The sequence below is a fragment of the Paramormyrops kingsleyae genome, chromosome 11 (genome assembly GCF_048594095.1).
Source record: "Paramormyrops kingsleyae isolate MSU_618 chromosome 11, PKINGS_0.4, whole genome shotgun sequence".
NCBI classification, from domain to species: domain Eukaryota; kingdom Metazoa; phylum Chordata; class Actinopteri; order Osteoglossiformes; family Mormyridae; genus Paramormyrops; species Paramormyrops kingsleyae.
The window spans coordinates 8,329,741-8,344,066 of record NC_132807.1 but is presented as its reverse complement, the minus strand read 5'-3'; the positions used below and the strand labels follow the sequence as shown (position 1 = coordinate 8,344,066).

The window sequence follows — 14,326 nt, the reverse complement described above, 5'->3', positions numbered from 1 at the left end:
GTCATCCATCAGCAAACTGGGTTAATGGGCCCATTAATGCTCGATCTCAATTAGCATAAGCATTTGCTCACCTAATTCGGGCGCTGGGAAGGAGGCGGCCGTTAGCATCGGCCGGCTTGCTGACAGCGGACCCTCAGTCGCAGAGAGCCACACGTAATGACATGGGGCATGTGGGTGACATGGGGCATGTGGGTGACATGGGGCATGTGGGTGACATGGGGCATGTGGGTGACATGGGGACCCTTCGTCCATTTGGCTCCCAAAATGATTTCAATAAACAATCTACTTCTGCCAGTGTGGTAAAATATAAACACATGCCCCCTTTTTGTTCATTATAAAATGACGGGGCTCGCTCCCCATCGCTCCTCATTCATGATATTAGAGAACGAGCACAAACGGGATCGGTGATCCTGACGACACACATCCGACACCTACAGGATACCTGTCAATCAGCCTGTTAATGCAAATGATGTCAATTTGCTAGCTGGCTAATTAAGCTGATGAAATCAAAAGCGACAGGCTGATTGTAAACAGCACAGCTGATTGTGGATTGGGATTGGCAGCTGATGGGCCAAAAAAATGGAGAGGAAAAAAAAAAATGAACATAAGCAAACATAAGAATGGCAACTCGAGAAACTTGCAGTCACAACAAAAAAGGTTGATGTGTATCCTCTGTAGCACATAGATACTTTCCGCTGAAATAAAACCTCTCTTAAAACCAGGCAATGTCAGCCCTGACAAATCCCTACACAGCTGACACTAGGCCATCCTAATTTAGACCTATTTGGCATTCCTGATTTAGATCCATTAGAATGAAGGCCATCAACTTGCACGACATCATTCTACTGCCGGACAAATAAAAGGAGAGGAGGTCAGGGAGAGTTTGGAGTGACAAGCTGCCAAAGGGACCGCCGCCATGACATTGATGTGCCACAACCAATCGGATTCCGGCGCCTTCACCCAATGCCGTTAGTTCCTTACAGCAATGCTAAATGAAAGACAGGGACTCTCTCCAGCTATCAATGTCAGTCATTCTCTCTGTCTCTTTTCAGGACTTAAGTTAAAGGCAACCAGCGGCTGATAAGACACAGCAACTATAAACTGAAGGTACAGGCAGAGAGAATGATTCAAATTTTAATCATGATGATCTTTTAAGCAAAGACAAAGTTTATACAGGACAGGACTATGCTTTAGCAATATCAAAACTGTCATTTCTGATGTGAGAAAACAAAGGGAAGTAACAGCTAAAAGCTTCAGAGGAATGCAGACTTAGGGGAGGAAGCGGGCAGCATGGTGTGTGGGGGAAACATGAGCCAGCGATGGGAGCCGGCGATGACAAAGCAGTCGGTCATTCCCAAACCGGCACTGAAGGAGGCTCTTTATACCTGGAATCTCTCTCACATGACACCTGCTGCATTAGCCTCCCAGCATCTGGATGCACCCTGTGGAACAAAGGGGCGCAGACTCGCGGATAATGGCGCTAATCTGTCAAAGGCCGCCTGTCCCAGCCACAGGCCCCCCGTCTCCTCACCTCCTCACAGCACCGTGGACAGACGCCCTGAACAGGACTGTCATCACGAATATTTGTGGGGCGGTGACATCCTTACAAGCAAAACCCCAGAAGACTGTGGGCACCAGGTGATAATCCAAATGATTTCGGGGGCCCAGTCGATGGGGGTGATAATCCCAGTGATCGCAGAGGGCTGGTGGCACCAGCAGATAATCCCTACGAACGCCGGTGCGTGGCAATATTCACAGCAAACTAAGGGGGCCCTGGGAAGATTTGGTGAGAAACACGGCAATCTTGTGATGCTGGTGAGACCCGGTGACAAGCCCAGCTTGTGTGGGCCCGGTGAAGCTGGTGAGGCAGGCCACTGAGAGATCACATGCTCCAGGCAGCCAGAGGACGCAGCTTGCCGGAACACTCCACGCAGCTCGCTTAATGAGACCTGTCGTTCAGTGTGTCCGCATCACAGGATAACGCCGCTGAAACAGTCGGCTCGCCTCGTCGCGATGACAGCACCGTAACGGATGGCTCGCTCCACGAAATAATCGCAGGCTATTGCACCGCTGTGAGCACTGATAGATCGCCCGTGCGCCGCATTTCCATACACTTCTCGGCAAAGATGTGAATATAGTTGCCTACTTATTAAGTTTGCAGGATGTGTTACTGGACAATTTCCAGCTTCCAGCAGAAGGTTATGAAGCTGGCGCCAGGCGCTCTTTGGCTCATTAAAAACGTAAACACGGCGTGATAATCTCTGCACCTGAGACGCCGTTTCCGATGTGCCGCTGTACGACCGCGCGAGCTCGGCCCAGCACTCGAAACACAATCAAACGGATGGCGATGGCAACCAGCAGCCTTATACATTATTAATACGACGGCTCTGCGGCCTGAATTCCTGCTGCATTCCCTCTGAAGCAAAATGACTTTTTTTTCTTCTTCCTGTTTTTCTTCTGCGACTAGACAAACTGAGTCCCTGCCAGCCTCAGATCTCAGCAGCTGCGGAGCTGCAAAGATTCTTCGGTCCTCACACAAAATGTCTGCAATCCACTTTCTAAAGGCAGCTGTATGAGTGAAAGGCAGCATTACCCCCCATGATGATCGCAGAGGTACTTGCTCTGTCCTGAGCAGAGACTGATCTGTATAAGGGTTAGGGTCAGGGTTAGGGTTAGGGTCAGGGTTAGGGTTAGGACTCACTGCAAGGCCTACAAGTCATCAAATAATTCACATAAAGCAACAGACTGCAGATAAATCACGGGGTTAACAGCAAGATCACTGCAGTCACCCCTAAATAAAGTTTACTTAAAGCTCAACACAAACATTCAAATGTAAACCCACCCCATCCATCCATCCATCCATCCATCCAATCCAATAGAGTAGTGTTTCTCAATCCAGTTCTTGGGGACCCCCAGACGTTCCACATTTTTGCTCCCTTCCAGCGCCCAGTAGGAGGGCAAAAGGTAGATAGGGAGCAAAATCGTGGACTGGGGTAAGAAACACTGCAGTAGATGATATGTAAACCAAATTGGCAAAAAAAAAAACAGTATTAAGAGCCAGACTGAAAAAATGGCAAAAGAAAAACATCCAGGACAGCTATGTGGCACTGAGGAGGTCACCTTCTGAAGCGAGAGAAGAGGGAGCCCAAAACTCAAGGCCTGAGAAAGTGAAGTCTTTTGGGGGCTGAGAAGGACACTATCTCCTCTGACTTCCAGACAGAGAAGATGGGGCACAGAGTGTACAGGCTGAGAATGTAGAGCTTGGGGCCTGTGAGCCCTGCCCCCCCCATTGGGCCACACCGACTCCCAGAATTCCTGACCTCCCTGAGAACCGTGGGGTGCCGACGTGCCTCTTATCTCACCCCCTCCGCCACATTCTCACTGGGCTTCTCGGAGGGTGTTTACAAACATGCCAGAACTTTCCCAGAAAACCCCCAATCTCTTCACCTTCATCTGAGCACTGAGATGCTTTACTCCGACGCAGACGCAGCTGGTGTGCGTATCAAACCCTCAGATGTCAGCAGTGGAAAACAACCAGGCCGAATTGTTCATGCTTGGCCACTTGCGTAATACATTAAAAACAATGAATGCAAAACCTGTAGTGTATTATTAGCATATTACACGCATGCATGTATTGTGCCTGTGTATGAGTATATATGTGCGTGTGCTGTACACGTGCTTGCATGCCACGGCAAGGTGGGTGGGAGACGGCGAACTCACCGAGCAGCCGGAGACGGCAGGCTCCCGGCCGTACGTGGGAAAGGGACTTCTCTCTGTTTTACCTGTGTGCACAGACAAGGGTAAAATCCCCATCAGACAGGCATGCAGCACAGAGATGTTGTGCAGAAGCAGACACAGACACTCACAAAGAGCTCTGTGCAACAGCAGTTGATGCCTAACATATGGGGATGCTTTAAATGATGAGATTAACAGCTCTTTGTTTACTTTATTGGGCAGACCAAGAATCTAGGATCTTGAGATATCAGCCCTGGTGTGAAATCCAAACAGTCTTGAAAGTCACAATCGCTGAACAGCAATTACTGACAAATTCACGACAATGACAGACACAATACTGGAATTGTTTTTTCTCTCACAGAAGCACATTTAATCGGTGTTATTGGGAATAAGCACGCATATAGGGTATGGCTCTCCTTCAAGAAGCCACGTGATGGGCCAACCGATGATCCGACGCTCCGTATCATCAGGAAGATCCGCGGAGAAGCCGTGGATATCCTTCAGATATCGATTGCTCTAACAGATCCTGTGAGCAGACTGTGGCCCGGAAGGGCTCCATCACTGTCAGCCATCCCGTGTGTGTTCCCCACAGGTCAGGGCTTCCAAAGAGCCATCAGGAACCGGGGAAACGACGGCACACCAACATGAATCACACTCTTCACATTATCTAAACTCAGCAGTTTTACGCCTATGGAAAAATGTGAATCGTACATAAAATGATAAACAACTTTAACAACATCATACATTATTCTTGTCAGACTTTCAAACATTTCTGGAACAAATGGAGCTTTGAAAGTAAATTCTGTTTACTCTGGGGAAAGGTAAATATTTTACTAAGTAAAAAACTTGCACAGCACAGATTTTGTTTTACCTCTTCCAACCATTTTTTTTTTGTTGGGGGGAGGGGGTCACATAATGATTTACAGTGATTTACAGTGGCATCTATTAATGGATGCAGTCACATGACCATGGATCCATGCTTTCCTGAGCCAGTTATAGAAAAGTATACTTCTGCTGTTTAAAGTTACTGAATAAAACAATTTTCAGCGCATATGTCTGAGGGGTAACGAATGTACGTGAGGGCGCACTGAACATCCGCGGAGGAGCTGAGCAAATTATTCAGGCTTATTTTACGATTCCTCACTTCAGCTGCCCGGCTATCTGCTCCCTAAAAGCTGATATGTGTGCAGTTTCCCCTGCAAAGCGGCCTGTTCTAGGTGTGGATTCGAACCCGGAGGTGAGGTGCAGCCTAACACTGCTAAGACGGTTAAAGGAAGCCCCCTTTCATTTCTCATAATCTGAAATGCATGGTTCTGCAGTGCCGCTCGGCTCTGGATTTGCAGCAGATGCGCCGATGGCCTCTCCCTGGCGTGGCTGTCCAGGCTGCTTTTCCCGCGCGTGCGTTTTGTCTTTGCCTAATGCACCCGCACTGCCTCTCCGCAGTGAATTATTCATCGTGCGCGCATTCGGTTTGAGCCGCAGCCAAGGCAGTGAGGCGCACATGCACGCGTACACACACACACACACACACACACACACACACACACACACACACACACACACACACACACACACACACAAAACCATGTGCCCCCCCCCTCCACCAACTCGAAGGCAGCCCCGGGGCCCGGCCAAGCCAGGCGTGAAGATACGCCGAGGGACCTCTCAGCCAGGGCACAAGAAACGGAGGGAAAAATATCACCCCCCCCCCCCCACCCCCAAGGAATTAAATGGTAAATGAGCATTTAGCCGTTCAGAGTGAACACACCCACCGAAGAGTGCATCCCTCAAAAACAAAAAATATGTTTGCATTCTCACGTCACTGCACAAAAGTGCCATCGTTTGGTGAGATCTTAAAGGGGAAGTACACCCACACTTCACTGCCATTCAGACATGTACAGAGGATTATGTTGCACAAATGACTGTTCCAGCAGATATAAAAAATATAGTGAAAAAATTCAAGTAAATATGTGGATCATCATCTCAAGAGCTAAAAACTGGTTATAAATAACAAAAATCATTTAAGATAACATTGGAAATGAATGATCTCAAATTAGACCCAATGAAAGATGTAGGAAATGTAGAAAAATTACACTCTGCCATGAATAACAACACATACTGATCATCCACAGCCTCCCCCAGTACGAAATAAAAGCCCAAAACCTACGGAATGTAAGAAATCAACAATGTACGGCAGCCCTAGAACTGCTATTGCATTTTGTTTAAGTGTCACTCCCGAGTGTTTGTGCCAAGGCCGGCGTTCGAGGGGAGCGGTGCCAACAAGCACAGCTGTGAAGCCACTGCCCCCCGCCCATAACACCCCCCCCCCCCCCACGCCAGGGCTGACTGCGAGCCAAATTACTCATTCAGTTAAGGGGGACGAGGCGGCGGGGGTGGCGGGGGCACAAAGAGGTGCCAAGTGGTGGAGCAGCAAAAGGATGAACTTGGGGATCCTGTTTGGAGGTCAATGTTTAACAGGGCCCTCGATTGTCATGGCAGCTCTGACCTCCACCCGCCTGTTCCTCCATCTTCTCCTGGCTCCAACGTGATGGTTCGGGCCCAGAGGGTGTGGCCAGCGGCCTGTCTATCCTCCATATGTACCAGCACTGGTTGGGCTTCCAGCGGCCTGTCTATCCTCCATATGTACCAGCACTGGTTGGGCTTCCAGCGGCCTGTCTATCCTCCATATGTACCAGCACTGGTTGGGCTTCCAGCGGCCTGTCTATCCTCCATATGTACCAGCACTGGTTGGGCTTCCAGCGGCCTGTCTATCCTCCATATGTACCAGCACTGGTTGGGCTTCCAGCGGCCTGTCTATCCTCCATATGTACCAGCACTGGTTGGGCTTCCAGCGGCCTGTCTATCCTCCATATGTACCAGCACTGGTTGGGCTTCCAGCGGCCTGTCTATCCTCCATATGTACCAGCACTGGTTGGGCTTCCAGCGGCCTGTCTATCCTCCATATGTACCAGCACTGGTTGGGCTTCCAGCGGCCTGTCTATCCTCCATATGTACCAGCACTGGTTGGGCTTCCAGCGGCCTGTCTATCCTACATATGTATCAGCACTGGTTGGGCTTCCAGCGGCCTGTCTATCCTCCATATGTATCAGCACTGGTTGGGCTTCCAGCAGCCTGCCTATCCTCCATATTTACCAGAACTGGTTGGGCTTCCAGCGGCCTGTCTATCTTCCATATGTACCAGCACTGGTTGGGCTTCCAGCGGCCTGTCTATCCTCCATATGTACCAGCACTGGTTGGGCACCTAGCCGGTCTGTCTATCCTCCATATGTACCAGCACTGGTTGGGCTCCCAGCGGCCTGTCTATCCTCCATATGTACCAGCACTGGTTGGGTTCCCAGCCGGCCTGTCTATCTGCAACCGGTGACTCTCCGGACGTGGCTCCAGATAAAACGTCCAGTCGCCGCTGCTCTGACGAACCCCCCTCCCCCGCCCAGTGACCGCCTCGCCCCCACTCCCTGCCGTTTCTTAGCACCACCCGGTTACCCCCAAAAGCAGAAGTGAATCTCGGCGGCCCCTGTGGCTGGCTGAGCTCAGCACCTGTGCCACACGACTGCATGTCCCTTCCGGCTCAGAAGGGGCGACTGCAACGAAACCCCAAGCATGACATCAAACCGCAAACTGTGACAACAAAGCCCACAGATCACGGATATGCTTCTGAAAGAGCTAGAGCAGGAGAAAAAGGGTCAACAGTGCCACGGCCATCACACTGAAGGAGAGAGGAAAAGAATGAAGTCAGGTCAGGCAGAGTGACACTGAAAATAACGGGGAACAAGCATGGATCGCATAGTCTCCCCAAAGCGCTGACAGTGACTGATACGTGCATTAAGCTCCTTCCCATGTAAGGTAAACAAGTCATTAAAATGTCATTAAAACATTTTTAAAAGTACTGAGTAAACTGCTTAATATCCTCGCCGCCATAAAGCTGAGTCCACTGTTTTACTGCGACATAAAGCAAAATGAAATTCAATGACAGTATACAAAAAAAACCAGCTGAATTACAAAACGTGTAACACATAGGTAAACACTAATTTAATGCATTTTAAAAGCTCTTGTATGCCATAAAGAACTGGCTTTATTGGAAGATGCTTTGCATATACTTGTAGTAAAATTAATTAACCTTACTACCGATTAAATTAGCTACAGATACAGCAATGGTTTGCTACTATATTAAAGAAGAGAATCCAAAATCAGCTATTGTTTTTAAGGTTTGAAGTCTTTATATGGACATATAAAGATTTTCCCCAGAAAATTTTGTTTTTAATGAGGCATTTAATATTATTCTTTAAATATTATTCTTTAAAATACGAATGGCATGGCTCATTGCTGCCACCTACAGCTGAGCTGCATAACTGCAAAGTACATCTGGGAGTGAACTTTGATGTGCTTGTAATGCTAAAGGTGGTTTCCACAGCTATGCCAGGACGAAATGAGAAGATGCACGACTCCCTGTGAGACACTAAACAGACTCATCACAGACAACTCTGCCTCCATGACCTTCAAGGAAACCCAGTTACACGCTGTGGGTATGGCTTATACTACTGCTGTTCTTAGAGACCCCTAACAAAACAACTAGGTGATCTCACTTGTGGAAAAACTACCTCAGACTGTTCCCTAGTACTTGGCATTGGCCCTCCCCTTCTGTGACATCACCTTCGGAATCTTCATAAGCATCTTCAGACAGCTTAATGAAGTTATAGGTGAGGCCTTACCAAGCAAGGAATATCAGAGCACGTCACACTGGTCACGTGAGCTGAAAATCACCGTCAAACTCTGCCGTCATGTTTTCCATGATATTTTGGGAGGAAAAGCTACATAATTATTCTGCATCCACAATATCTACGGATGGCAACCTTACCAACACCTAACCAACAGCGGCGTCATCTTGAGCAGTCTTCACATTTCACAGTGCACAGCAGCATGCCCCGCACATGAGACGATTGTGGCGCTCGTCTATCTTCCACAGGTTGAAGCTCAATCTTCTGAATGTATACCTTCCGATAATAAGCCACATTTACACAGCCAGAACAAGACACAAGCCATTAAACTGTAATTCTCTCTCATGATCCACTGAAGTCTGAAATGAGCCTATCCATCACAGCCAACTAACCTGCTGCAAGAAAATCATTACAAAAAAAAAAAAAAAACAAGGGACCAATTTCAGACGAGCTGCACCATGCCTTGTTTATTACCTCCTAATGCAGGCCTACATTATCAGAGTCCCGAAATTCTGAAGAGCCTTAATACCGTTATTGCTGTATATGTTCACAGCAGGTGCAGCCAGGATAGATGGGGCAATATTCTCCAACTGTTCCATTACTTGTCTCCGACAGATTTTTTTCCTTTTAATGGACAGCCTGAAGTTTGAGCTGAGCGGTGGGCTTGGAAATGACTTCATCACTCTCCTGGTGAGGACTAGGCCGCTTTGAGTGGACCTGGCGTCTCCACGAACCGCTGACACATGGAGGGTCCTGGGTCGTGGCAAATGAGACAATAAACGCATCGGTTTGATGGAACTGCAGCTCGACTAAATGGACAAGACACTTACAAGAGCGGCCCAGTGGAATATCGCAGCCCCACAACCTTCTCGCCTCTCATTAAGAACAAAATGTACATTCGTGATGTATGTAATGATAACGAGACATGCTTTCAGACAAAATGTTTACAGTGCAATAGAACGTTGAGGGAGGTTGTGGGCATTCGTAGCTCCACTCCTGTATTGATCGTGGCGTCACAATGCAGCCACAGGCCTTGTTTTGATACTCTGACATACTGTGATCTAAACTCCTCCAGGGACCAATTCAGGATGAGCCACAAAAACAGCCAATTAGTGAACATGTTCCACGGGCCGCTGGAGCAGCCGCGCTACACTAGGGCGCCCATTGTTCCCCGCCTGAAAAGCGTGCCTGGGCTTAAACAGGCAGAACTGCACTCCTTAAAGGCCCATAAGAGGCGGAAAAACACAGAAACGCAGGACGGGGCGAGAGAACACAGAGCCGAATTCACACGGATGTTTCCTGAAACTCCCCCCCCAGCCCCCGTTTGCATGATCCCAACTTGAGCTCCTATCCACACATTCAGTCCTGCAAGCCCACTGCAATCCATTATCCCTGTCAAGTTAATGTTCCGTGTTGGGCCATATGGCAGAGCTGCACGCGCAACAAAGGAAATTCCTTCAACTTGTTATAATCAGCAGTTTCAGCTGTCCAAAAAAAAAAAAAGGAAAAAAAAAGACAGCTTAAACAGCTTTATTGTGTTTGGTGCATTTTCTGTTAATATCCATGGTGAAAACAGGAAGAGGGACGGGAAGATGGGGGGTTGGGGGGGGGGGCAGGCACCGGGACAGGGGAGGGAGAGCCGAGCACAGGGACGGGACGGGATCGGCACTCTAGATACTGCGCTGGAGCTGCGCAGAAGCGGACCTGGGTACCAACACGCACATCACCTTGCAGATGTCAAGAAGCCTATTTCCTTCCCAAATCCAGGCTCGTGGTACTGACACACTCCCCCCCCCCCCCCCGGTGCCGGCTAACGCCCTCCCTTCAGTGACAACGCCTGTCCTTTTTCCACAAGTCCATTCCCCCGGCACCCCCTCCGTACAGCGAGGCGGGGTGGGCTGTCCCCTGACCCCCTGCGACCCTCCGTGCCGGGACAGGAGGTGCGCCGGCACCCGAGCCACAGGAGGAGGCGCTCACGCTGAGCCCAGCATCGCTTCCTGTTAATTACAGCCTTCTCAGCGCTGCCATTACTCAAACGGCTCATGCAAATGTTAATGAGCGCTTATTTGCATATTTATTTTTTCCTTTGTTGAAATGTCATTGATTATTACATTCTAGCGTGATGAATGCCGCTGCTGATACGCTCTGATATGTAATTAGTCATTAGGTGGAATGAATAGATCAATTAAAGAGAAAGAGCGGGATTAAGAGAAATCAAACAAGGAAGGATGTGAGCAGGGACGGCGAGGGAGCGAGGAGCCTGGCCTGCCAAAGGAAGCCCAGCGCCAGCTTCCCGCGGCCGCCAGCCGCACCGAGGACACGCCGGATAGAAGGTGGCACTCAGCACCGCGCGCCTCATGCAGCCTTGGAGCGCGACTCTCGAAATCAAGGAGGACTGACCTCCCGAGTGAGGCTGAGTCCAGCCGCTGTCTTCCTGTCGGTGTGCATCTGAGCCCGGGGGGGGGCGTTGAATTTATTTATTTATTTATTTTAAGCCAGTAGTATTTATTTGGAATACTCTGCCCCTGCAGACTAATCAGGCACCCTGCCCTACTCTTCAATTTCCAGCGTTGTTTAAAGGAACAACAAAAAAAAAAAAGGAGAAGGAGGGGTGTGTTTTCATTTGGCCTCTGCGGTTTCTGAGCTTAAGTATCCTCTAGCCAGTACTTGCTATTCACAGATGAAAAAAAAAAAACACATTACTGGGGACCAGATGGGAACATTCCACATGACCAAACCAATCAATCACCTTGGTGGGACGCAGGTGCGACACAGCCGTGCAGCAACACACCATTTCACAGTCTATCGGGCACAAACACATGGCGACCAATCAATGGCCCCCCGAGGACCTCTGGGAGGGGGTGGGGAGCAGGGGTAGGGGGAGGGAGGGGGGCAGCTTCTCCGGAGTCCTACTGGCTCACGGTTGATGACTTCATAATCACACATTCTTGCTCTCACCGTAGGACACTGACCAGCCGTCTAATCGCTAAAGTGTGAATGCTAAACGAGTAGCGCCAGCGTTGACAGATCGCCCAACAGCACGGGGTGTGCGGCGGCCATGCTGACGCGCATGCCCGGGATGGGGCCAGACCTGCACAGTGGAAAGTACATCAAAAAGCAGACACACACACAACCATCTAAACAAAAAAAAATGCACTTAAGAGCCTTGGAAGGGCCACAAAAGCTGGTCTTAATATCTCCGGAAGGATATTTTAGTCAGGCGGAGATCAATGCCAGCATTATTCAGCGTGCCACATCAAAGAGGCCGCGCAGGGCTGGTATCCACCGCATGGCAGCCGTTCAACAGCCAGACGTCAGCGTGCCCAGATGAAGGACGGCACGGGAGGAGAGAAGGTCAGGAATCCTGATCCGCCTCGCAGTCACGAACCTCCACGGGCGGATTCCCTTTCACAGAAAGCACAGGAGGCGAGCCGCGCTTCTGACAGACCAATAGGAACGAGCTTCCACGGGCGGACTCCTTTAACAGAGAGCACAGGAGGCGAGCCACGCTTCCGACGGACTAATAGGACGCCGTGAATTAATATGTTTCGGTGATGCCAATGGCGTTCGACAGCGAGGGCGATTTATTCTGTGATGACAATCTTTTTACAGCTGGGAGGATAATCAATAAGGGTGTCTGCTCAGAGCGCGCCGTGCCACGTGAGGTTGCACGAGTGACAGGGGGACGTCCTGATGCCCGGCCTCTGCGGGGCCACTCTTAATAGCGCATCACTGATGGTAATGCTGCCATCGGCCCCTCCTACCTACCCCCCCTCTTGCCGGGATGACGGGTGAAAGAGACGTGAGTCGGGGAGGGCGGCAACGTGGAAGAGCGAGGGGGAGGGGCTCGACCGGCAAGACGGGAAGGTCTGCGGCGTGAAACATGCGACCGGCGGCAGATGAACGCGCATCGAAATGCGGCTCGTGGAAACATAAGGTTTACATCCAATTAAGCAGCACCGCCCCGGGGTGAGCGCGGCGGTAATGAATACCAGAATGCACGTCTAATAAAAGATTTGATATGAATGAACAATACAAAATAGGGGAATTAGGAGGTACTCAGGGGAGACTTTCTGTGTTTCAAGCCCTGCAGGCTGCGTTATATTACAGAGAGCAGCTTCCAAGGAAAAGGAAAAAAAATAACACCATTTATTGCTATGTTTACATGTTGCTTCCGGGGCAACAGTTAAAATTTCTGCATCTCCGAAAGGCAGCGATGTGAAGCAACACTCCACATTCACGGCTTTTTATGAATCGGAGCAGACAGCCAGCGGCTGCTGGCCAGGTGTGTGCAGCCCGCCTGAGCCCCGGTGTCCTGGGGGGAGCACCTGCAGGGCTGCCTGGCGCAACTCCCAGGCTTCCTCAGTGCTCCAGCACGCCGCCACCCCCCTCCCCCGACAGCCCACCTCCACAGCACCACCAGGCTGAAAACGTTCACCATGCAGCTGGAGCCTGGTCCAAATTGGCCACAGAGAAATATGAAACACGCTACAGGACTGTCCTCATGCGGGTTTAGGGTGCATCCAGGGGAAGGGGCCGAACGTCAGGACCCCAAGGCCACCCTGCGTCCCCACGTGAGCAGCCAGGACGCCCCCTGATGGTCAGTAGAGGCACTCAGTCATTCCCTCTGTACGATTCTTTCCAAATGAATCATGGCACTTCAATGGCAGGGGTTACGCATGGGAAACATCTTTACTGGCATCAGCTGTGCGTGAGTGGCGGACGGCAGCCCTGAATTCACCAGGCCTCACACTTCATAGGCTGGATCGAGCTTCCCAGGACTCCCTTACTGGTACACAGTGGGGTTGTGGGTGGGTGGGGGGGCTCTGCTGCCCCTCATCGGCTCTCTGCAGACGGCCGCTCTGCATATCTGCGTGTTTTTCATGTGTCGCGCCGCATAGCCAAAGTCTCTCTTAGGGAAAGCTGCCTGTAGCCGGGTGGGGGCAGGACAGGGGGGCTGAACTTTCATTTAAAAAATAATAATAAAAAAAAACAGCCACATGCTGCAGACATGAAGGAGGGAAAATGTGACAGGGGGGGGGGGGGTAACTACAAAGCATTTCAGCAGATGTTTCCCTGAAATTCCAGGAAATTCCAGGACTCATTTATACCTTAACAATTTACTGAAAATACTTTCCGTCACCATCATTACTATCATCGTGTTAATTGCTATTTATACAGCGGAGTGCAGCTAAATTTCTGAGGACGCTGCATTCCCCAATGGCCACCGTCAGCTGCGCTTGCGGTCGGGGCAGTGTCTGCAGTGACGTCTCCGGGGCCCGGTGGCCTGGCAGCCCGGACCAGGCCCAGCCACACCGCACTGCGCACACAGCTGAGCTGCCCAGCTGTCCTGCTGGGGGTGGCCGGTCTGGGGGTGCCTCCCCGACCACAGGCCTTATCAGCTTCCGTGGGATCCACCCAAAACACTCTCACTAACCTCAACACCGGGGCGTGGACCGGGCTGAACACGCCCAGAACACACCCGCGAAGACCAGCCTGAACACGGCCACGAAGACCAGCCTGAACACAGTGGCACAGACTACCCTTAACATGGGCCCATGGACAACCCTGAACACAGGTGAGCTGATTGGCCTGAGTAGGGGCCCGTTGACCAGACTGAACATAGGAGTGTTGACCGGCCTGAACACAGGCATGTTCTTTTGCCAAAGCAAATGTCACTTATATTGTATTCTAAACACATCAACATTTCAAAAAACATAACAGTTGGATGGAGAGATTCAGACCCACTCAGCCATATGGATGCTGCTGGTTTGGTTGTCAATCATGTCTCTTTAGTGAATCAAGAGCCGTGGAAAAATGCTTAAATGTTGCTATTTTTAATCCCTCTGACTGCA

General features: G+C 50.3%; 1 protein-coding gene across 8 annotated transcripts in view; it reads right to left on the bottom strand.

Annotated features, from left to right (window-relative positions):
- tcf12 (transcription factor 12) overlaps positions 1-14,326 on the bottom strand; it is a 79,138-nt gene that overhangs the window by 31,494 nt on the left and 33,318 nt on the right. For all 8 annotated transcript variants that reach the window (XM_023814114.2, XM_023814113.2, XM_023814116.2 and 5 more), the window contains one exon: positions 3,721-3,782. In XM_023814114.2, coding sequence (XP_023669882.1) covers positions 3,721-3,782 — 62 coding nt within the window. The remainder of the gene's footprint in view (positions 1-3,720; positions 3,783-14,326) is intronic.